This window comes from Acipenser ruthenus, chromosome 2, assembly GCF_902713425.1.
Source record: "Acipenser ruthenus chromosome 2, fAciRut3.2 maternal haplotype, whole genome shotgun sequence".
NCBI classification, from domain to species: domain Eukaryota; kingdom Metazoa; phylum Chordata; class Actinopteri; order Acipenseriformes; family Acipenseridae; genus Acipenser; species Acipenser ruthenus.
In genome coordinates this window covers 98,635,356-98,660,448 of record NC_081190.1, presented here as the reverse complement: position 1 = coordinate 98,660,448, position 25,093 = coordinate 98,635,356, and the positions used below count along the sequence as shown (strand labels likewise).

General features: G+C 41.0%; 1 protein-coding gene across 4 annotated transcripts; it reads left to right on the top strand.

Annotated features, from left to right (window-relative positions):
* Positions 1–119: 119 nt before the first annotated feature.
* On the top strand, positions 120–24,690 carry prelid1b (PRELI domain containing 1b). Of its 4 annotated transcripts, none has more exons than XM_059004552.1 (7): positions 120–361; positions 3,731–3,874; positions 6,470–6,695; positions 13,430–13,543; positions 14,283–14,361; positions 15,030–15,102; positions 23,788–23,898. In XM_059004552.1, the coding sequence occupies exons 2-6, from the start codon at positions 3,783–3,785 to the stop codon at positions 15,080–15,082; spliced, it is 564 nt and encodes a 187-aa protein (XP_058860535.1). In that variant the 5' UTR covers positions 120–361; positions 3,731–3,782; the 3' UTR covers positions 15,083–15,102; positions 23,788–23,898. The 4 variants fall into 4 exon arrangements, 3 of the variants coding, with proteins under 3 accessions (XP_058860535.1, XP_058860541.1, XP_033871293.3); XR_004545507.3 differs by lacking the exon at positions 15,030–15,102 and adding an exon at positions 19,944–20,028 and having other exon boundaries at positions 122–361; positions 23,788–23,912; XM_059004558.1 differs by lacking the exon at positions 15,030–15,102 and adding an exon at positions 17,969–17,999 and having other exon boundaries at positions 125–361; positions 23,788–23,918.
* The last annotated feature ends 403 nt before the right edge of the window (positions 24,691–25,093 follow it).

Below are 25,093 nucleotides of genomic sequence, written 5' to 3'. Positions count from 1 at the left end.
TTTTACACACACAGTTTGGGTAACTACAAGCCACGACCATTAGATCAGCTAACTTTTATTTTTTCTTGTTCCAAAATGGGCAGCGTGACAAAGACTCTTATTTGCTTTTCATAGTAGGAGCCTGACTCGTCACGTTTTGCAGCTTTCCATCGCGTCGTCTCCGATGATCACGTTGGGAGGGATTTCCGTTTCACGACACACTCATTGCACAAGATGTTAGAAAACACGGACTTGTTGGGTTAACTAAGATGGAGGGGAGTGCAGATGGGTTTTAAAACTATAGTACGTGTGTTTTAAATCTGTTTAAACCAAGTAACCGACTCAACAAGAAATCCTCTGAACAGCTGGAATGACGTGTTAGGTAGGTTTTTACCTTTTTTGTTTTATGTTGCTGTGCTGCATGCTAGACGATTGGTGACTGAAGTATAGTAATACTTTGCCATCTGCATGAACTAGAATATATTTTTTTATTCTACTACTACAGGTTACACACGATCGATATTACTAGCTGGCATTGAAATTAAAAAAAAAAAAGTTTTACGAGCTATATTTAAGAAATGAATATGTTATGAATGTATGAAACGTGAACGTTTTATAATTTAATTACGGCGATTTTGTCTTGCGTTTGTAAACTACCGGTAGTTTTAAGCCAAGGTTACGTGTAACACCATCTGTGTAAAAAAATGACAGTGTTCAACTTTCAAGTCTGGTTTAAGTTATGTATGTCGGTGTACAGTGCATACCGTTGTTTTAAGGTATTGCAACCGCTTTACCTGTACTGTAATAAAGATTATGTGACGTAAAAACGTCCGAGCTGACCTGACTGCCTGGCACTGGGTGTCAAACTCGTTTCGTTTGGCCGGTTGATCCGATATACAGAGGGGAACCCAAAACCTCAAAGTTATTGTATTTAACAAAAGTGATCATACATAGCATATTTACATTCCCCAAAATAGCACATATTGATTATTTTACTCACCATCATTAGAACACGTGTGCATGAGCAACACAAATTGTCATGTACAGTGTTGTCAAGTGTCACGTGAAAAAAAAGCGGCACTGCCTTTCAAAACAAGCTCAACCATGTTAGAGTATGGGTGTTTATGCAAATTACAACCCGCGACTCTCAAAACAAGCCCAATCCCGCTTATTATAAGCGGACTTGGCAACTGTGGCCATGTAGCTGTGATTGCTGTCAATCGCCGACCACGTGGGTGAGACAGCAGTGAGTCAGCTGGTTCGAGTAGACGATACCAGAACAAGGTGTGTCATCATGTTTTTATCCGTGAAGAGCACGGTGGATCAAGAGTGCCGTGTGTTTCAAGAGAAATGGGGAATTTCGCATTTCTTTGAGGGCATGAATGGAAAGCCAATGTGCTTAATTTGTAAACAACATGTGTCTGTTGTGAAATAATACAACATTAAAAGCCACTATAAAGCAAATCATGGCAAGTAATATGATAAATATACAGGAAAGTTACGTGAAGATAAACACAAAGTACTCTGAGCACAGCCATTGAAACAGTAGCAATTGATGTTACTAATGCTTGTAGCATAAGTGATGCTGCTGTTAAGGCAAGTCGTGATTGCTCACAAAATAGCTGTTTCTTCAAAACCGTTACTCAAGATATCCTCAGTCCAGTCATTTGATCCAGATGTTGATGCGCTGGTTCGAGGTTCCAGGAGCAGCAGTAGAAGTCACTAATGTTCACACATTGTTTTTTTTTTTTTTTTTTGTTTGTTTTTTTTAAATAATCCCTGCCATTGTTGTGTCTTCGCAGTAAACAAAGTGACACTGACAATAGACACATTTTCATTAAGTAATAACATTTGTTTTTAACTTGAATAAACACTTCAAATAAAATAAACGCTAAAAAGAGGGCGTTGTACAAAATATATATATATTTAGCAAATAGAGTGAAAAGCAATACTCAGAGCTAGAACGCCCCCTACTGCTCTGTGCCTATGGGGCGCCGACAGGACACGCCCCCGGGTCACAGCAGCAGCAGATGTGACGTCACGCTAAAGAAGCGCTGACAAGCAGGTGACAAGCAAGCAAAGAGCGGCTCCAGCAGAGTAAATCCCGCTTCCGGCTTCCGTGACAATATATATATATATATATACACATTTTTTTGCCTTCTAATACATGTAAAAAAAAAAAAAGTATCCAGATGTGAATAACTCACAAGCCTAAATGACTACATTAACATTGAGAAGCAATACCTACAATGATAGAAACTTGATACTTTGTATCACAGTGGTTCATGAGCTACTGACCCCTATAAAACCCTGTTTTAAAATGCCATCAGACAGAATAGTTTTTTGCAAAATGCTGCTGAACTAAATATACAGCTGATGAACTAAATATATTGGTATGTAGTTATTGTAATGAGTCCCAATAAAATAATGAATGTTAAAAACAAATAAATAACATGCTGGAGACCCCTATTTTATTTCATTTACTTCTTGCAATCTTTTCTATGTAAAATAAATTTCAGTAAGTGCAATGCCTACCCAGGAGTGAATGATTACCCAGGTGTAGTTTTACATGAAGAGAATGACTGACTGTCAAGTGTGCTGGATGTTAGATTCACTAATGGAGTACAGTGTACTGTAGATTCGAAATGTGCATAATTGGATTGTAAACAATGAGATGGGCCTGGATTTAAGGTTGGTTTTAATAGGTATTCTAAAATGATTACCTTACAGACAACGTTGTTGTCCATCTACCCCGACAAAGTGAAAGTACCGGTACTTGTAATATATAAATATACTACGTGCTCATACTGGACTTTACTTGTATAAGAAAATAGTTTTAATATAAGTTAACTGCTCTCAGTCAAACCCGCTCTTAAATGTAATTATTTACTGTATTCTCTGTTTTGCTCTTATTTGAATTTGCTCTTTTTTTGCCACTGATTTTATTGTACTTTACAACTTCTCTTACCTGTAATATGATATTCTGAAATGTGATACTTTACAATGTGATACTTTGTAATTTGATACTTTGTACTGTGATATTTTGTAACAATTGTAAGTCTGCTAAGAAATAAATAATAAACAGGGCTCCTGAGTGGCGCATCCAGTAAAGGCGCTCCACGTGGAGTGCAGGATGCGCTCTATAGTCGACGTCACGAGTTCAAGTCCAGGCTATTCCTTCGCCGACCGAGGACGGGAGCTTCCGAGAGGGAGGGTTAGGTCGGCCAGGGTGTCCTCGGCTCGCGTTGTCCTCCGACGCTGTAGCTCTTGGGTGGCTGCGTGGTGAGTCCGCAGTGTGAAAAAAGCGGTCGGCTGACGGCACACGCTTCGGAGGACAGCGCGTGTTTGTCTTCGCCCTCCCGAGTCAGCGCAGGGGTGGTAGCTGAGCCTTAAAATAATTGGGGAGAAAATAATAAAAAAAATAATTGGCAACGACTAAATTTAAGACAGTTATCAACAATTTCAGTTGCTGTGATATATACAGAACACATACCACAGTTGTATTCTGCTATTCTTAAATGCTTCATAGAATATATAGCTGAATCAGGAACCTGGCTTTACTGTCCCCTCTAAATAGACTTCTACTCGTACTCAAACATTCATGTCACAGTCTTATACTGTGAGACAAATATGCATGTTGCTGCTACTACTGAGTTGCCACATTAGGAGGTTATACAGCTGTTGCCTAAAGATTGGATATTCTCAATAAATAATATAATTAATTAATACTGTTTATTTTGTTTCTGTACAGGCAAAGCCAGTATTGGATTTTGTCCATAGCGGGATTGGCAGCAGTGGGAACAATGGTGAAGTATTTCTTCAGTCAGACTGATATCAAAAGCTCATGGGAACATGTCTTCTCTGCATTCTGGCAGAGGTATCCAAACCCTTTCAGGTAAGGGGTATTAACAATTGCTAACATTTTATGAATGTGGTTTATTTGTATTTTATTTATTTGTTTGTTTTATTTATGTAAAATGCATTTTTTTTGTTTTGAGTAATAAAAGTGATCTTTGACATGGATGAAATAATTAGCACTTTCTAAAACTGAAAAAAATCTGATTTATTTAAATTTTTTTTGTGTGTGTATTGTTCCTTTTAACTCTTTAGTTTAAATTCTAGTTTTGCAAATAAAGTTAAAAGTCTGAATTACTAAGAGCTTGCACCAAACCTTTCTAATGTATAAAGAAATGGATAATGGAGCAAGCATTGCACTAGAGCAAACGCTTAGTAAATCTAGCCCAAAATCTATTGATAGACATGTTATCATACATATTCATGTTTCCAAGAATAACGAGAATACAGCCTTTCAGTTCTTATTTGATGTATTCTAGCAGCAGCATTCTTAGGACACAAGTACTTAGCTTTAATTTATGACCCAGAAATGTACAATAGCCTGAAAAAATGTCTGGCTCTGTATAGCGTTGGTGGTGTTGAAACAAGTGCTGCCATGCGAGCATCGGGCAACGCTTCAGTGGAAATCATTTTAACACTAGAACCGCCGAAATTTCAGACTAGTTACAACCACCGCAGCGGTTCATTTGGCGTCTATATTTTAAAACAGCTTCGATATGAAAATGAAAAACAAACAATTGGATACAACTTAATATTTTTATTTATGATATATAACATAATATATAACATTTGCACAGCAAAAACACTGTATATACATTGAAAATTAAACTTTTTTCTTATTTTTCAAAAAGAGCATATATACATAAATATGAAAAACTATAATAAAATAAACATTACACAATAAACTACTGTGTAAACAGGTGTAGAAAGCTGTACGCACATACAAAATTATAAAAAAACAAATAACTAGTTATAAAAAAAGCATAAAACAAACGACGTTAATGCACTTTGAGGGAAACAGAGTTCAAAGGCATATCTATTACAGCTGTCCTACAGAAAGCACGCTTTTCAACTTTACCAGTGCATGTACCACAGACCACCTTTTCAGGCGCAGACATCCAAAGTTTTGTTTCTGTTGCATTTAGCAACCTGGCATTGTCTTTTATTCCGTGTGCCGGTGGGTGCAGCGCTGGCTGAAGGTTGAGGGGCATTTGCAAGCCGGCTTGCACTTCTCTGATCAAAATGTTTCTGCCGTAGCTCCAGGGCTAACTGCAAAATGAAGTCCCTCCGGGAGATTGTGTTCCCGGTGCACTCTTTGTAAAAAACAAAAGCCAGATCCAAAACATAAAAAACAGCCACAGGCCACCTGTCAGAATCACCTTTGATAGAATACTGCCGTGCCATTTGATCAAGTACATCCACACCATACTTTGTTGCGTTGTAAAATGCAGTAGTCTCTGGCTTTCGTTTAGCATCAGTCCCGATGGTTACTGATCTGTGCAGAGAGCTTAGAATAATAACAATAATATATGATGTGTAGAATGACTTTCATCAGTGTTTCAAGCACTCAACAGGATTAATACGTTCTTTCACAATGGCTTTGATTGTATTACAAAGGCCAGATGAAATTGTTGTATATTTTATTGATTTCAATATGCGGTTCAAAAAGCTGCTGTGGTGTTTTAAGGAGTAAGTGCTTCTAACTTATTCATTTTTATGATTCTGCAGCTGAAACACCGTATGGGTATTTAATTCAAATATTTAGTAACACTTAGGAACGGACATGCACGAGAAATTCACAAACGCAGAGAAATTTAAAATGTTAAGTGATAAAACGGTTCAAAAGACTGTCATGGCAGTTCTAGTGTTAATAGACATACAGACAATGTGAAGTGTATTATTTTCAATGAAATTGCAATTAAGGAGTCCTCACTCTTGTTCATATGAAGTGACACCTAAGTTTTAGTGGGTATTGAATTACAGCTTACAGTACCCCAGGCCGTGGAGCAGCACATACATGCTGCCAGTTTATTGTTGACAGTCCAAACTTCTGAGAATACATTGTGAGCTGCATTCAAGCAACAGTTTGAATTCCAGTGCTACCAAATATAGCATTGGTAACCTGAAAAGAAAATGAGAAAACAGAATTTTACATGTGCTGTGGCGCATGTAGAAGTGAAAGTAAATTTAGCATTGACAATAACTTTGATTTTGTCAGCAGGAAACACATGTGATTGACAAGGCTGACCAAATCTAGTACTATTGGTCCTGGTTTGTGTCCTAGTCAGGTGTGCATTTGATGTTTGTTTGTTTGAGATATGGGCATAATTACAAAAGGAGGCGATGACTGCTATAGTTTAGGTGCACTAGAAAGCAATACTGATTACACCTAAATATTTAGCAATAGTAACAATTTCTTACGTGCCAGGTTTTCCCAGCCCTGGTTGTCTTAGTAATTATTATCCTTACATATCATGCTAATTTCTATAATATTATATTACAATTACATACTGTATATTATAATGACATGGGGTGACATTTTAAAATGAACCTGTTTCATTCCAGCTTTCATTTCTCTTTCTTAAAATACTTCTGGTTGCTCATGATAAGTAACTTAAAAATCAATATTTTCCAGCAAACACGTGCTCACAGAAGATGTTGTCTTCCGCGAGGTGACGCCAGACAACACGCTCATTTCAAGACGTCTCCTGACAAAGACCAATCACTTGCCTCGCTGGGCAGAGAAGATATTTCCATCTAATTTGGCACGGTCTGTGTTTGTTATCGAAGACTCTGTTGTGGACCTGAAGAATAAAACTCTGACCACATTTTCATGGAACATTAACCACACAAGACTTCTGGTAGGTGATAGGTTCATGTGACTGTTTGTCTTGAGAGAAAAGCTGTAAGAAACAAAGTCAAGTAGACAAGTGTTTTGGCTAACATTACAACACTGATTATGGCGTTAGCAGAAACATTTGTCTACTTAGTTTCTCATGAGATGAGGTTAAAAGCTGTAACTACGAATGCAGAAGCTCTTTTGCATAATGGCTCTTTTGCTTAATGGTTAAGAAGCATGTTTGCGCTGTGCATTGTCGCCAGTTCACTCACAGCCCCTGCACCCTGTTACACATGTCTCTTTTACTGGGACAATGAAACTAAATGAAGGGGAATTTTCAGCACAACTTAATAAGGGGAGGTGGAAAGTCCAAGCCACTGTATACTATGGAGCGATTATTCGAAAAGTTAATTTCCCATAAGAATATAAATATTGGTTGTAATCGAGGGATCCCATTCTATATCTATGACAGTATGATTTATATATATATGAATATAGAACTGTTTTAGGAAGTAATCCCTAGTAATGATGTCCCTGTCGAATGAATCACTTGAGGCCACTGTTTTGATGTCTACTACTTAGGTATTGGAATTACATGCTGCTCAAAAAATGTGAATACTATTTGTACAAAGTTGCATTTTTGTGTATGCAAGCCTTAAGGGCAACCCCAGAGTATGGTGGAATAAACAGAATATTGCTCAACAGCTTGGTTTCACACAACTGCCTCTGTGATGTTTACAGAGATTGTCACATCGTATCTACATATTTACTGAGAATAAACAATAAATGTGAATTTGTGACTGTGGCAAAGTGCCCGCCCCTGTGTGTATTTTGTGTGTTATGTGTTGCTGTATGTTGCGTGTGTTAATGTTGGTGTATAGATTGGTACACGGGATATAAACGGGTCTGTGTTTCACGTGTGTTTAAAGTGTATAATTATATTTAGGCACGAGGATGGCACATCACGCACGTGCATTTAAAATATAATATGTGTGGCACGGGGTTGCACGTAATGAATTCAAGTGCTGGGATTCAAGTGAATAATTAATTAGTAATTGAATCCCAGCACAAACAGTATAAATAGATGCACGTTTAGTCACTCGTGGTTGGGTGTTCGGAAGAGGAGAACGGGTGAGAGAGAGAGGAGTAATTAAAAGTAAAAACGTGCAAGATAAGTGTTTGTTCTCACCGTGTTTGTTTGTCTGTCCGTGCACCGTTGTGGCTGTCCTCCTCCCAGCCCGGCATGCAGGATGAGTGTTGCAGCTGTTGTTGCTGCTGCTTCTGCTGCTTCCTGCAGCTCTTTCTTCCCATCCTCGCTTTACTATATATATATATATTTTTTTTTTGTTTGTTTGTTTTTCCACAAAACCCCCTCTCCTGGTCTGACGCTTGGAGGCGCTATTATCCCTCTTCTGACACCATGTGTCACAAAGACGGCCGGAGTGGGTGGTGTCAGACCAGAGCCAGGAAATAAATAAACAGAGATTTGGGGTTTGGTGAAGCTGAGCGAATGCTTTCGCTCAGCATTTAATAACAGAACAGAAAATAAAAGGTTTGAACAGACAAAAACACTGGACACGGCACTTGACGCCAAAATAAACAGACAGACAAAACGACTGACACTAAACAAACGGTGCACGGACAGACAAACAAACACGGTGAGAACAAACACTTATCTTGCACGTTTTTACTTTTAATTACTCCTCTCTCTCTCACCCGTTCTCCTCTTCCGAACACCCAACCACGAGTGACTAAACGTGCATCTATTTATACTGTTGTGCTGGGATTCAATTACTAATTAATTATTCACTTGAATCCCAGCACGTGAATTCATTACGTGCAACCCCGTGCCACACATATTATATTTTAAATGCACGTGCGTGATGTGCCATCCTCGTGCCTAAATATAATTATACACTTTAAACACACGTGAAACACAGACCCGTTTATATCCCGTGTACCAATCTATACACCAACATTAACACACGCAACATACAGCAACACATAACACACAAAATACACACAGGGGTGGGCACTTTGCCACAGTGACCCACAGTCATACGCTTGGATTCCTGGAAGCTGACAGACAGACCTTTCGATTTATAGGTACTGAATGGTAATACTGTGAAATTATATGATGCACCCAAAGCTTTTTCTGGCTACGTTTTGACATTTTAAAATTACCAGCTAACAAAAGCAGGCCTGCAGAAGCTGCTGAATTTGTATCCCACCAACATCTGTTCAACGTGCCTCTGCACCCTGTCTTGTTGAAGTGGCCTTTTTTTATGTGAACTGTTTATTAAGATTCATCATAAAATAGTTTGTTTTCACTGTAAGGACATGCCAGGTCAATTTTCTTATTGTTTGGTAGTAAGCTTAGTGCTAGTCAAGTAAGATACCTTAACTTCTCAAATTGTTCTGACTTCTCTAAAAGTCAAGACTGAAGACTGGCCATCCGAATCATTTCATCAATCCGTTCTTCTAAGGATGGTGGGAGGGATTCTTCCATTTAAGGATAAGCCAGTGAAGAGTCAGGCCAGGTTCATTTGTTTCTTTTGGAGGCCTTGTTGAACCAAGTTTATTATTATTCTCCAGACCTGGGAGTTGAACAGGATTAAGGCTAATTTTTAACCTTTGTATTCATAGGATATCATTGCCTGAAAAGGTGATTTTTACAGCAAGCTTTGATGCACGTTTCATGGAAGGATGGTTCTTTGTTGAGGTCAATGACCCCTTTTTGTTGTCTAGTTAAATGTGCTTTATAAATAATTTACAAAATGCAAACAAAAATCACTTTTGTTCTTGGATACCCTATATATATATTTATTATTATTTGTATTTTTGTTTGCGGCGCATATCAAAGCGCCGCGTATTTGTTGTTGTTTTTATAATTTAAAAACCTTGTGAGGATGCGTGGCTGATCAGCAGAAACCAGCACGCTTACTTATTTATTTATATTTGTTTGGCCAACGTGCCCTTTTGTTTTGTAGTCTTTTTGTTTGTTTAAATCTTTTGTTTTTGTTTTATTATTTAATAAAAGCAGCTGAACGCCGTAGCGTTTCAGCTCTCACCCGTACTTCCATTGTTTCTGGTACTTCCTGGTCCATAACGTCACCACACACGCCACTCAACAACAGCACTCGGTCACATATGGTGTCCTGCGTGGGACAAACAACGCCTCCAGGAGCCGGACCAGGAACAGCAAAGGGAGTTTTTTTTTTTTGTGTTCGTTTTTTTCAAAAAGTGTTTTTGTGAAGGGGGAAAAAAAAAAAATGGGAAGAAGCGGCAGGAGAAAGCAGCAACAGCAGCGCGGGGCCGGTCGCAGGTCCTGTCGCATTTCTACCACACTGGATGTTTGCCTGGCCTGTCTGGATGAGGAAGGGTGGTGTTTCCTGTGTGGCGAGGTCAGGTGTCGTCCACTCAGCCAGAGCCACGCATGGCAGGAGATGGAGGAGCCTGAGCGTCTGGCATCAGGTGGAGAGGTCCCGATGGCTCAGACGCCGACAAAAGCACTCTCCTCTGAGGGAATCTGGGGCTGGCTGGTGGAGCCTGGGAGGAATGCCGAAGAGGCCCTCCCCGATGTGATCAACCTCCTGTGAGATGGAGAGCGATGGGAAGCCTGGGAAAAGCAACACTGCCCAGTGTCCCTCCCGGAGGTTGCGGACATGGTAATCCGCTACCTGGCTGCAGATATGGCAGGGCTACCGCTATCTCCAGCTCCATCGGGAAAAGCCCCGCCGCTGCCATCTCCAGCGCCAGAGGGAGAGGAGCCATCGCTGCCGTCTCCAGCGCCAGAGGGAGAGGAGCCATCGCTGCCGTCTCCAGCGCCAGAGGGAGAGGAGCCATCGCTGCCGTCTCCAGCGCCAGAGGGAGAGGAGCCATCGCTGCCGTCTCCAGCGCCAGAGGGAGAGGAGCCATCGCTGCCGTCTCCAGCGCCAGAGGGAGAGGAGCCATCGCTGCCGTCTCCAGCGCCAGAGGGAGAGGAGCCATCGCTGCCTTCTCCAGCGCCAGAGGGAGAGGAGCCATTGCTGCCGTCTCCAGCGCCAGACTGAGAGGAGCCATCGCTTCCATCTCCAACGCCAGAGGGTGAGGAGCCCTTGCCACTGTCTCCAGCACCAGGAGCAGAACAGCAGGAGCTGCCTCTGTCTCCACCACCGCTAGGAGCAGAGCAGCAGGAGCTGCCTCTGTTTCCACCACTGCTAGGAGCAGAGCAGCAGGAGCTGCCTTTGTCTCCACCACCACTAGGAGCAGAGCAGCAGGAGCTGCTTTTGTCTCCACCATCACCAGGAGCAGAGCAGCAGGAGCTGCCTCTGTCTCCACCACCGCTAGGGGCAGAGCAGCAGGAGCTGCCTCTGCCTCCGCCACCTCCACCAGCAGAGGGTGAATTCCTGCTGGTTCCGCCTCAACCGCCGTTGGAGGACTGCTTGCCTCTCCCACCTCCACCAGCAGAGGGTGAATACCTGCTGGTTTCGCCTCAACCGCCGTGGGAGGACTGCTTACCGCTCCCAGCTCCACCAGGAGAGGGTGAATACCTGCTGGTTCCGTCTCAGCCACTGTGGGAAAACAGCTTGCCCCTCCCACCTCCACCAGCACAGGGTGATACCTGCTGGTTCCGCCTCAACCGCCGTGGGAGGATTGCTTGCCTCTCCCACCTCCACCAGCAGAGGGTGAATACCTGCTGGTTCCGTCTCAGCCACTGTGGGAAAACAGCTTGCCCCTCCCACCTCCACCAGCAGAGGGTGAATTCCTGCTGGTTCCGCCTCAACCGCCGTGGGAGGACTGCTTACCGCTCCCAGCTCCACCAGCAGAGGGTGAATACCTGCTGGTTCCGTCTCGGCCGCCGTGGGAGGACTGCTTACCGCTCCCAGCTCCACCAGCAGAGGGTGAATACCTGCTGGTTCCGTCTCAGCCGCTGTGGGAAAACAGCTTGCCGCTCCCAGCTCCACCAGTAGAGGGTGAATGCCTGCTGGTTCGCCTCAACCGCCATGGGAGGACTGCTTGCCCCTCCCACCTCCACCAGCAGAGGGTGAATACCTGCTGGTTCCATCTCCACCTCCACCAGCAGAGAGTGAATACCTGCTGGTTCCACCTCCACCGTCATGGGAAGGACTGCTCCTGCCCTGCCTCGCACCGCCCAAGGATGCCTGCCTCGCACCGCCCAAGGATGCCTGCCTCGCACCGCCCAAGGATGCCTGCCTCGCACCGCCCAAGGATGCCTGCCATGCGTCGCCAGGGGCTGCGTGTGGCTCCGCATCGCCAGGGGCTGCCTGTGGCTTCGCATCGCGTGGGGCTGCCTGTGGCTTTGCATCGCCTGGATAGCCACCAGTTGCAGGGTACGAGGGAGAAGTGGAGCTCCCGCTGCCGCCTCCATGGCCAGGGGCTCCCCTCCCGAGTTTGCCTCCCGAGGGTCCGCTGCTGCTGCCGTCGCCTCCCGACGGTCCGCTGCTGCTGCTGTCGCCTCCCGAGGGTCCGCTGCTGCTGCTGCTGTCGCTTCCCGAGGGTCCCGCTTCGCCTGGGGTTGCTACCAGTCCTGCCATGCGGCAGGAAATACTGTGGCTGGAGACCCATGAAGGGGAGCTGCCGGCCACGAAGAAGGGGGGGGAGGTCAGGAGACCAGCTCCCCCAGCCGCACTTTTGCTGCAGGAGAACGGGTGGCCGGAGCCCCACGGAGGGGAGCTGCTGGCCATAAAGAAGGGGGTGAGGTCAGGAGACCAGCTCCCCCCGCAGCAATTTCGCTGCAGGAGAATGGGTGGCCGGAGCCCCACGGAGGGGAGCTGCCAGCCATGAAGAAGGGGGGGGAGGTCTGGAGACCACCTCCAAAATGTCCTTGGCCGGAGGAGCCGGCCTATGCGCAGTCCAGGGGGACGCTACGGCTGTTTGGGTGGGAGGAGGACATCCCACCGTGGCCGCCACCTTTGGCCCGTTGCTGCCTCTGTTCCTGGGCCAGGACTGCTAGCCCGGACTTTGGGGACTAAGGGGGGGAGGTGGCCGAAAAGGCCATGTGTGCTGCGCACAAGGGGGGGCATGTGTCGCGGAGTGTCCCGCCCCTATATATATATTTATTATTATTTGTATTTTTGTTTGCGGCGCAGATCAAAGCGCCGCGTATTTGTTGTTGTTTTTATAATTTAAAAACCTTGTGAGGATGCGTGGCTGATCAGCTACTGATTATTTAACTAGCTGACAGTCACGCATCCTTACTAAACTCGTGCAGACTGGCCAAGGGGTAATAAGATAATTAACAGCTAGTTAACCCCTCGGCCAGAGTATAAGAACCTGCAGCTGTCCGTGCTCGGAGGAGAGTGTCAGAGGCAAGACAGGTTTTGAGCGAGAGAGAGTAAACAACTGCTAAGTATCATGCTGGGGTAAAACCAGCACGCTTATTTGTTTATTTATATTTGTTTGGCCAACGTGCCCTTTTGTTTTGTAGTGTTTTGTTGTTTGTTTAAATCTTTTGTTTTTGTTTTATTATTTAATAAAAGCAGCTGAATGCCGTAGCGTTTCAGCTCTCACCCGTACTTCCATTGTTTCTGGTACTTCCTGGTCCATGACGTCACCACACGCCACTCAACAACAGCACGTGGTCACAATACCACTGGAAGGACTGGATTTACTCCAAATTCTCATTAGCTCAGCTCTTTTTTTTTTTTTTTTTAGGAATGAAAAAAACAATAATTACAATTCTTCTTAAAAAAAAAAAATGAAATGATTAACAGTGTTGTTTGCATGCTTTTGTCATTGTTTTATTTTCCCTAGGTTGTGGAAGAAAGGTGTGTTTATAGTATGAGCCAAGAAAAACAAGCCTGGTCCCTGGCCAAACGAGAAGCTTGGATCTCGTCAGGGGTGTTTGGTTTCTCCAGGGCAATTCAGGTACAGTAATTTCTTTGTAAGAATAACTAGGTTAACACATTCAGCTTCACAATCTGTAGAAGGTTCAAGAGACTTCACTCATAGAAAATTGCTGATTGCAGCAGCCTTCAGCCCACTGAAGAAATCCTAGCACAGGCAGTGCACTGGTTTAAGTACACTGTTTATTGGTTCATATTGGTTGAAATATTATACCATTGAAGATGCCCTTGTGCTACCATGCCTACTGTTCAGAATCGTAGCATTGCCATTGTAGTTCCACTCCAAAAGAAGATTGTTCTACAATGGGGATGGGAAGGGAAAACACTTAAGAAGTTTGTTAAGCTACTAAAAACCCAGTTATGTTTGACTCGGAAGGTTCACTAAAGTACTATAGTAGAAACCTTTACTATTAAAACAGCCCTCTTGGGTTGACAGTGGTGCCCCTAGTAAAAGCACTGCAGCTTGGAGTGAAGGGTGAGTCATGCAAGTGTGGGTTAGTGTAGGGAATTGTCTGGGGATTGCAAAGAAGCGACCCTTACTGGTTTGGTGTGCCCAACAAGTCCAGATGGAAGATTCCCATGTTGGGCCCTTGCCTTCAGGGTTCGATAACTGTAACATGTGTTGCTTAGGTTCGGTGGGTAGGAAGATGTGATTGGCTTGACAGTGGGAACAGAGGTCACTGCACTGATCAGTCCTCTTGATCAGTATGTCCCAAGTGAGAGCTTCACATAGCATGTTAATGTATGTTTGCTCTTCCCAGGAGTTTGGACTGGCCAGGTTTAAAAGCAATCAGATCAAAGCCACGAGAGGACTGGAGTATGCTCTGTCCACCTTGCACGGTATGTACACTTGACTAGATTTACTTGGAGTGTTTTAAATGATATGCTGGGCCATCTGACATAATGCACAGGTTCATCTGCACAGATATCAGCAACCCACACAGTAACATTTGTTATCCGGCCAATTAAAGCCTTGTACATTTGAATTGAAGGTGAGATTTTACAAGCAAGTGTGAAATCAGGAGTGAGGAAGCAGGTATTCATGTGCAGGACCTGGGAACACATGAACCCTATGAGATCGCTTCACAATGGTAATAGTGCACAAGTGATTTGTTTAAACATGTACAAGTTTACATATAATTCAAATTAAATGATTAAAAAACGCTTCCTTCATTAAATCTATCTACAGTACACATTTTTACAGGGTTCAGTGTACAATAAGGTTTAAAGTAGGGGTGCACCGATAATCGGTAGCCTATCAGTATGGCACCGATATAAAGAAAAAAACACAATCGGCTGTCGGCAGTTTTTGTTATTTTAGCCGATTTAATGTACACCGATATTCATGCTTGAATTCCTTCCAGCACAGAATGTAATGTTTGGTTTGGCGCGCTTACTAATGACGCAAGAACACTGAGACAGTAATTTTGCTTGCAGTGCTGTGTAACCAGCAGGAAATATGTCTCAAAAGAGTAGTATTTGAATTTTTTTTTTTTAAATATCTAAAGACAACAATAGGATAGCTGAGTTGTGTGCAGCAGAAAAGACGATGTTACATTAAATCCAACGATGAACTGGACTGTAAGTAGAATATTATTCTGATGTTTTTTTATTTCATTTTTTTAGGTTGAATCCTAAATAACATTGATGGTTTATTATTATTATTATTATTATTATTATTATTATTATTATTACACAATGTACTTCAAAATTACCTTTTGTCATTTTTGTTTATCTTGCTAATCTGCATGGGTTGCTGGTGTATTCAGCGGCATTGTGCCGTATTTTTTTAAAGTAATAAACTCAATTTTGTAACTGGAAATTAATATTTTGATGACATCTTTTTTTCGGCTAAGTGAACAATTTAAGCTGCTTTTTTAAACAGTGTATGCTTAAAATAAGAATTTAACAAAAGTTGTTAACAGTAGTTGACATTGCGTAGGCCACATTTTCAGGTAGAAGTTATAATGCGCAATGTTTGGCAGCAAGTGACTATACAAGTTAATGTCACATTATATATAGTTTTTACTAGTCCAAATGCAAAATGTTATTTTTGTATGACTTGTAAAACAAATGTATAAGTTGCTGTCAAGCACACAATATAATACTACATTATTCTTTGTATTCATTTTGTGAAGTAAATGCAACAAGTAAATACCTGTTCATTTTTGTTATAAACACAACAAGTAAACCATATTTGTTCATTTTTTAACATGTATAATTATAAAACCGTTTAAATATTGACTGTAGCACTAAATTGCAGATGAGGAGTTCTCATTCAAATACTCCGTTGTCGCTAGGCCCTAGTTATAAGACCATAGAAGTCATCTGTAAGGTCCCTTCCACCATACAACGCGACTCAATTAACTCTCGGGTTTGGATTGTTTGAGCATTATTTCTTTCAGAAGCTGGTTATTATTTAAATGGCCTACAGTGGACGATATTTGATTGGGTTGTAGGGAGTTTACATTTACATATCTCCCTATAACAAAACTAAGTTTGCTTCCTGAAAGGCAAATGTACTGTAAGAAAAGCAAAGTTCGAAACAAGAAAGCATCTAACAAGCTGTAGTTTGTTTTCCCTCAGCAGTAATTTGATTACATGCACCAGAACTGTGATTTTTATTCACATTGTAAACAGAACAGACAGATGCTCTATTGTTGGCAGTGCTCAGTTTTATAAATGCATTACAGTTTATCAGTTGGCACTGTTGGACAAACACCTGGTGATTTTTTTTATTTTGTAGCTGTGGTACTATGTGGTACTTTGCCTTCATAGCTGTGGTACCCAAGTACGTTGATTAAATCTTCACTGCAAGTGAAAGGGTCCTTTGACAATCCCTAGTGGTTTAGATTAGCCTATACTCTGCTGGGAAAAGCCACAGATATTGTTTGTTTTTAGAGCATTCTGCTGCACCAGGGAATCCTCCTGGATTGCTTCCACTGATTATATTTAGGTGTAATCTCAGAAATAACTATGGATAGGTGCTGTAAAACTCTTTATAAAAAATAAATAAATAACAATAAATAAAAACACTCCCATCTGGGGCTTATCCTGGCAGTATGGGCTGATGGAGTGAATCCCTTAGTCCTATTTGTGATGCAGGTGTAAAATAGATCTCTAGTGCTCTGACTAATCCCAGACAACTAAAACTTCAACGAGGTGTCCTGGGGGTATATGAATTATGATGCCATATTGTTCTTTCTACTCACATGGAGTGCATTTTTATAGCATGGTGCACTACCATTACTGCATAATTAGGGCTTCTGGTTATCTGTTTTAACTGATAAAAAACGATAAAACACCCCTGATACAAAATAAATGAAATTAGTGTATAGTTAATGTAAACCAGAAAACACCGGAAAAACACTAGAAATGGCTCCTCAATTCACGTTGACTTCACCCCTTTCCCATTTAAAAAAACGACCTTTCCGTGCAGGTGGGCAGCGTCCCTCCTTCCTGACTTGTATCTATCATGGATTTGTTTTGAATACTTTAAACCCACCCCAGCTACTGAGTGACAGCACATTCTACATTTCTGTTGGAGACCGCTTGCGAGATTTAAAACGAGATAACAATTACAGTAGAAGGCTTGTTCATGGGATTTAAAGCTATATTACAGTTAGATAGTGAGAATTTAAAACAGAATTTCAAATTGTGGTGAAATGTAAAAAAATGCCTAGACACCCAAAAACCCCAGAAGGATTTCTTTGTGGAAGACAGCAAAGGAAAGAAGGTACAACTTAAGTGTGCAAGTACTGTCGTGTTACTAATGTACATATTTTGACAGAAAAAAACGCCCAAGCATTTTGGAAAGTAATCGAAAACAATAATTTCTTACAGTATAGAAAAAGTGAAAGCCCCGGAAAAAAAAAAAAAAAAAAAGATTTTCATGAAATTCAAATAGCTAAAAATAAGCACCGAAAAATGAAATGAATAAAAACCGAAAAACAGAAGCCCTATGCATAATTTATGGGGAAAATAATGATTTACGAAATCACGTAGTGAGCGAACAGTTTTGCTACCTGTTGGTATTGCATTATAGAAAATTTAAAAGTTTACTTCCTTTATTCTTCAACCAACAAACACTTGATCATAGCTAAACAAACAAACAACACATTCAGGAAAGGGTTTAAAAGTATTGATGTATACGTCACACATTTCTGACATTTTACTCATTCAGAATCTCAGGTAAAAGAACAATTTGGTCCATTATAACACGAAATTACCCTATACTGCTTAATTAGCACCCGCTAGCGATTTGTTTAAATTTGTTTTATTGAATGTCTTATAGTTTTACTTTAGACTTTATGAATGAGTCATGTTGTTATGAATGAAGAATGTTTAACCAACATGTCTCAATTGAAAGAGTGTAATTTTATGTTGTGCTGTCCTGTGCTTACTATTATGTTAATCATGTTTATACTTTACTTATTACTAACTGTAGCGCAGGACTCTGCCTTTGTGTTGCATTAGCGGTAAGTACAACATGCATTTTACCAAGTGAACATAGGGATGCCACATGCATGCCTAAGACCCATATTACACAGTGGAAGTGTTAAAGATTCTAGATATCCCTTAGACTTGCCTTAGCCTTATAGATACAGCATCACTGCACACATCCCAGTAGTGGCTTCCCATTATGTGGCACAGCTAGAGGGCTCTGCAAGAAGCAGCATTGTGTTGTTGGGTATTTTATGCATATTCAGGTTGTTTAAATTGTTGCAGTGGGGCAAGTGACCATTTCTTAATTTTCAGCAGCTTTTATATATTCTGGAATGTCGGAGGTCCCTGCTGCATTGCAATCACATCAGTCCTGTGAGGGACCTTTGCACTGGAATAATTTTGAGTGTTCTCTTAAGGACTTCTAAATACAAGGCCGTGGACTGGAAATCATATCAAATTCACTTAACATATTGTGGAGAAGGACCTACTGTACTTAGGAAAGCCTGGGATTGTATTGTTTCTAGTGTATAGGTTTTATAGTTATCCCCTCAGTGCTTGACCTTTTGAGAAAAAAAACATTTTTTATTTTTATTGAAACTTGAGTCAATACTGTAGTTTTTGATAAATAGCTATATTTTCCCCGCTTCCGAGCCTCGATGCTTATTAGTTACACACATATATTATACTACTGATTGGAAGAGTTCAGATAAGGTATTGGGTTGTTGCCAAAAATGAGGTGATAGCAATATGCTGTGTAATAGTGGAAACATTTTATCAGGGTAATTAATAGACATGTTGGAATCAATCCTACATAAATAAGACCTGTATATACTACTGACTCATGATTTTTCAGCTTTGTATTGAGAAAACTACAAACGACTTAAAATCCCATTTTGGAGCTATTTTATTAGCTTATTAGCTAGTTATTAGCTATTAGTTACGCCAGTGTGTTGATTTAGATTAGGGCTGTGGATTTCAGTCAATTTAACAGTACAACCTCAGGTTATTAATGTGTTGTGGTTTTCTTTACCAATATATGGCTTGAAGATTGTTTTTATTAGATGGGCATGTAGAATCAGACAGGACCTGTTCACATAGCTAGATGGCCTGGTGTTTAATTTGTGGCTACTGTGTCACAATTGACAGTTTCCCTTTCAAACCATCATCTTCTTCATCTTTTCTTGCTGGTTTTCTTCCAGTCCTGTGTTAGCAGACCTGATGTCTGTTGGTTTAAAGTCAACAAATAAGTCATCAATCTTGCTGACTGACAGCCCCCAGTTTACCCCATGGATTTCTCTTGGTCTGCTTGACTTCATTGGAAAAGCAGTAACTCCAAGTTCCCAGTCCCAGGGGAGCAGAGCGGAAGACAGAATATAGCCGCTGACAAACATTCAGATAAGGGCAGTGGAGACTACTAAATCCTAGGTTTGAGGCTTGATTTAACTGGTCTTTTGATAGATGTGACCTTTGGCAGAGCTCGGTGATGGTGCTATCCTGAAGAAAATGGGGTACCATGTACATGGGGATGGGGGGGGGGGGGCGCAGTTATAATATAAATACAAAAGAAACATGAGAAGATTTAGGGGGACTGATTTATTTTTATAAAAATACCTTAAAATCCCTCCCCAGGCTGACAGGAGTTGCAAGCTGTGTGCACAAACAAATACGGGCATTGAACAAATACGATGCACAATTCACAGTATGATGGATATCACACAACATGGGTGAAATAAGTTCAAATTATCAATAATGATGGATTATTAAAAGGCAAAACTCAAGTGACACACTTACGCCAAATAGAAATCTCATTTATTCATCATTCAAAAACCGTAGTAGCGGGCTTCATATACCTGCTTGGTCCTTTTGATCATGTATCACAATACATATGTCTATCAGCGAGTACTGGCTCCAGATCCCACTGCCTCACAGTTATCTGGATGGGTGCGTGACTCCGCATGTTCTCTATTTTCAATCAGTGCTACTTCCCAGTGGAGCTGCCAAGGCACACTGACCACCGCAGAAGGAACAGTCCTATCTTGTTTTCTCATCCCAAGACAGGAGGTATGTTCCAGCCCCTAGTACAGTATACTGTGTCCTCATCTAGCACAAGGCCGTGAAACTGGCTCTTTGAATTTCTGCTTGTGCAGCGGCCAAGCACTGAAGCCCTTTAATTTGGTATGCTAACCTGTCTGCTCAACCAGTGCAGGCTTCCCACAGGAGCAAGAACTTTACTGACTAGTGCCTGAAGTGATTCATATTCAAGAGTAGCTATTAACACATGCAAAAAAACAATAGTCTTATAAAAGGTTACCAAGGCATTTTAGTTCATACTTCGCATTTAATCATTAGCTGCATTCTCTTGGGTGCCTTTGTGTTTGTACTGTAACATTATAGAATTAGGAAGTTTAGACTGATGCTTCCTTGTGGCTTATCACTTTTGGTGCCGGTCAGTCTGAGTTCTGTGATTGCCAGAAGGAGGCTGGGATTCCCATCCAGGGTATTCTAGCTCCCAGTCCCAAGATCTGGATCTGGATTTGTTTCTCTCAGACCTAAATGGAAGCTTTTAATACTTTACCTCTGCTTCCTCCCACTGTATCAGAAATCAGTTTCCCATGATGCAAACTGGCTCTGTTAAAATCACTTTTACAAATGTATACTGGCTTCAGTATTCTGTATAAAACAGGCTTGCATATATAGTGCCTTCCATAAGTATTCACCCCCCTTGGACTTTTCCACATTTTGTAGTGTTACAACCTGGAATTAAAATTGATTTAATTGGGCTTTTTACCATTTGATTTACACAACATACTTAACACTTTGAAGGTGCAAAATATTTTTTATTGTGACATAAAAGTTAATTAAACAAATAAAAAGACATTTGTAGGTTGCATAAGTATTCACCCCCCTGAGTCAATACTTGGTAGAAGTACCTTTGGCAGCAATTACAGCTGTGTGTCTTTTTGGGTAAGTCTCTACCAGCTTTGCACATCTGGATCCTGCAATTTTTGCCCATTCTTCTTGGCAAAATTGCTCAAGCTCTGTCAAGTTGGATGGGGACCGTTGGTGAACAGCAATTTTCAAGTCTTGCCACAGATTCTCAATCGGATTAAGGTCTGGGCTGTGACTGGGCCATTCTAAGACATTCTGGTTCTTGTTTTTAAACCACTCCAGTGTAGCTTTGGCTGTGTGTTTAGGGTCATTGTCCTGCTGGAAGGTGAACCTCCGCCCCAGTCCCAGGTTTCTTGCAGACTGAAACAGGTTTTCCTCTAGAATTTCCCTATATTTGGCTTCATCCATCTTGCCCTCAATCCTGACCAGTTTCCCAGTCCCTGCTGATGAAAAGCATCCCCATAACATGATGCTGCCACCACCATGCTTCACCGTGGGGATGGTGTTCTCAGGGTGATGAGCAGTGTTGGCTTTGCGCCACACATAGCGTTTTGCGCTCAGGCCAGAAAGTGCAATTTTGGTCTCATCAGACCAGAGAACCTTTTTTCCACATGTTTGCTGTGTCTCCCACATGCCTTTTGGCAAAATCCAAACAGGATTTGATATGGGTTTTTTTCAGCAATGGCTTTCTTCTCACCACTCTTCCATAAAGCCCAGCTTTGTGGAGCATCCGGGTTATAGTTGTCCCATGGACGGTTTCTCCCATCTCAGCTGTGGATCTCTCCAGCTCCTTCAGAGTTACCATTGGCCTCTTGGTTGCTTCTCTGACTAATGCCCTCCTTACCTGGTCACTGAGTTTTGGTGGACGGCCTTCTCTAGGCAGAGTCGCGGTTGTGCCATATTCTTTCCATTTTTTAATAATGGATTTAACGGTGCTCCGGGGGATGTTCAAAGTTTGGGATATTTTTTTTATAACCCAACCCTGATTGGTGCTTCTCCAGAACTTTATCCCGGACTTGTTTTGATAGCTCCTTGGTCTTCATGATGCTGTTTGTTTAGATATGCTCTCTAACAAACTCTGGGGCCTTCCAGAAACAGGTATATTTAATCTGAGATCATGTGACACTTTAATTGCACACAGGTGGACTGCAATCAACTAATTATGTGACTTCTGAAGGCAATTGGTTGCACCAGAGCTTATTTAGGGGTGTCACAGCAAAGGGGGTGAATACTTATGCAATCAAGACTTTTCAGTTTTTTATTTGTAAATAATTTTGAAAAATATGTAGATTTATTTCCCCACTTCGACATTATGGACTATTTTGTGTGGATCAGTGACAAAAAATCCTAATTAAATCAATTTTAATTCCAGGTTGTAACACTACAAAATGTGGAAAAGTCCAAGGGGGGTGAATACTTATGCAAGGCACTGTAGTTGTTTCTTGGTTAATGTCTTCATTTTGAGAGAGAGATTCTTTTCTTGGTGAAATAGTATTAAGAAAGTGGTCACAATTTACATGTACAGCTGGCTGTGGCCTGCAGAGCCTGTTTCTTAATAGACAGGGGGCTTGGGGACTCTGGCAGCATAAAGCAATAGTTCCCAGCTGAGCACGACCTCCACCCCACCTAACCAGCTCTGAGCATCTTGTATTCCCAGGCAGTGGAAGGGCTCAGCCTGTCTTGCTAACACCCCACTGCTGCTTTACTGTGTTATCCCCCACACGATTATGTAAGCACAGTAGAATATTTCTGTACATTTAAAAAAAAAAAAAATTCTGTTTACAGGAAAAAAAAAAATAATGATCAGGGGTGTATTTTTTTCACAGTGAAAAATGGCTTACTTCAAGATATTTCATGATTTGAACACAATATTTATTAAAACAGAAATAAATAGCGTTGTCCTATTCAAAACTGATCATTTTCTCTCTGGGTTATTATACAACAAATGTTCCTAAATATTTAAATACTTACCTGAAAAGCAGTACATGCTTAATTGTAGAATTTTTAGTTTAAATACATTCTGTTTTCACCATCCATGAATTATCAAACAAAATAAAAACACAAATACATGTAAAAATAACAACAGACACATGAAATGGCCCCTTCTGGTACTGGACAGAGCGATCTTTAGCAGAAATATTTTCAATCTTTGATGCAGCTGATTTCTTTTTCGTTGAAGATCATTTACTGGAAACAAACTAAATAGGTTGCCAGGTTCCTGAATGCAGTGGTGTTGTAGTGCGTCAATAAGGCAAACCATTGCTGTATTTATTTTTAAGTGATAATAAATATATATATACACTATTCTTTCAGAAATGGGCATTTACACAGGGAACTATATATTGCATGGCAATGGGTTAATTTCACAAGAATCATGAAATCAGTGATAGCTGTGACAAAAATACAGCCCTTACAATGATCAATGATTTGTAATGCGTTACCAATGAAGTATTGTATAATATTGACTGTTCTGTATTCCCACATCCTTAGACCATCAGTCTAGAGGCATAGATCCTTGGCCTGTTTTTGTAGTGCAGCATGGTGGTTAGCATAGGCATTTTTTAGATTGGGAAATTTGGGGTGGGCAATGGCATGGCAAATTGGAGTAAGGCTTTTTCACCGCTCCCCTTATCACTGTACAAATGAAGCTTTAATTTTGAATACAGCACTATAGAGGAGCCCTCTCCACCATTTCAGACAAAGAGAGACCCTATCCATTTAGAACTCTACTCATACCTTGTGTTACTTTACTGAAACTGTGTGGCAGGTAAATGGCATTAAATATTACCTGTAAATGGGACATGCAGTACAACACAGACCTACAGTCAAACATGGGGGAGAGGGCTTCTGTGTAGAGGGGACTTTATTATGGGCTTTTTATGTGTATATATGTATTGTATATTAATATATTTTTTTGTTATTTGTTTGTAGGTGATGGACCGTCCAGACCTCTGAAAGACAAGGAAGCGATGGAAAAAACTAAAGAAACTGCACTAGCCACCTCCGAAAAGGCCAAAAACCTGGCCTCTGTAGCTTCTCCACATAAATCAAACCAGTTTGTGTAAAACTATTAATAGTTATTATTATTGTGCTGGGTATTGTGTGTTATTATAATACATTTCAGAATGTATGGAAGTCACTGCAGTGTACTGTACTACAGCAAAGCTTGCAGACTGAAGCTCCTTTTAATTCTCAGGTACTATATGAAACCATGAATTGAACAATGTTTTAAATTTTTGCAAAGTAACTGCATTCCTTTTATATTAAAAATTCAATATTTAAATGTTTGTCTGGAAGTAATTGCACGGAAAACAATGCAGTTACCAGCATGAATGATTATACGAATGAATAGCTGTTGCCTGCAAGCTTTTCAGAAGAGGATATTGTTTTTGTTGACGGGTTGACTGCTGTGATCAAGCAAGCTGCACAGTTCAATAATGAAAAAGAATGTACTGCTTAGAAGGACTACATGGGAGTAACTGTACCGCGGTGTATTACAGTCCTTTCATGGTTTCATCTCTGGTTTCCAGATTCAGTTTTACAGTTGTGCTTCTCCTTTTTATGTGACTTTTGTAGCACAGAATTGTAGGGTCAGATTTGTGGTGCAAGGTGTGGTTAAATTATTTTAACTGTAAAAACTTTATATTGCAAGGTCCTATGTAGCTAAATTTACTGCACTGAACACAAAAAGACGAAACTTGGAAGGAGGTCTTATTTTCGTGCATTGTACTGTACCTCTTAGATTATTTTTAATAGATGTTTTTTATAATGTATTTGTCTATTTCTTTTTGCCAGAAAGAAAACTTTAAATAAAATAACTGCAGTTTCAATTTCCATGTGCATTTTTATTTTGCCTGAAAACTTAGGAGAACCATTGAAATATATACTGTAACACTGATCAACCTTTGAGGTTACTGAGTAAGGTGGCTAGTTCAATGCAATGGGTTTTTGTTTTCCACAAACGTATTGGAATCATGCAGTAGGGGGCAGTTTAAGACTGAACAGTAGGAAGATTTGTGCATGCTGTGTTGACTGATTAAAATGTATAAGCACCTATTGGTAACACTCACAAAAATGTACATTTTTTGGCTACTTAAAGAGCAGCTTGGTATGGTTTGTAAATAACTTAACTAAGATTTTACTTCTGGTACAGATTCAATTTGTATATCTTTTTTTGTTTCAGTTATCACATCTCACTCACTGCAAACTCAGCTCTCAAACAAGTCTAATCTCTGGG

Coding starts and splice junctions, on each gene's coding strand:
- prelid1b (XM_034015402.3), top strand. CDS start 3,783: ATGGTGAAGTATTTCTTCAGTCAGACTGATATCAAAAGCTCATGGGAA. Junction 6,696..13,429: donor TTAACCACACAAGACTTCTG/GTAGGTGATAGG, acceptor TATTTTCCCTAG/GTTGTGGAAGAAAGGTGTGT. Junction 13,544..14,282: donor GTTTCTCCAGGGCAATTCAG/GTACAGTAATTT, acceptor TGCTCTTCCCAG/GAGTTTGGACTGGCCAGGTT.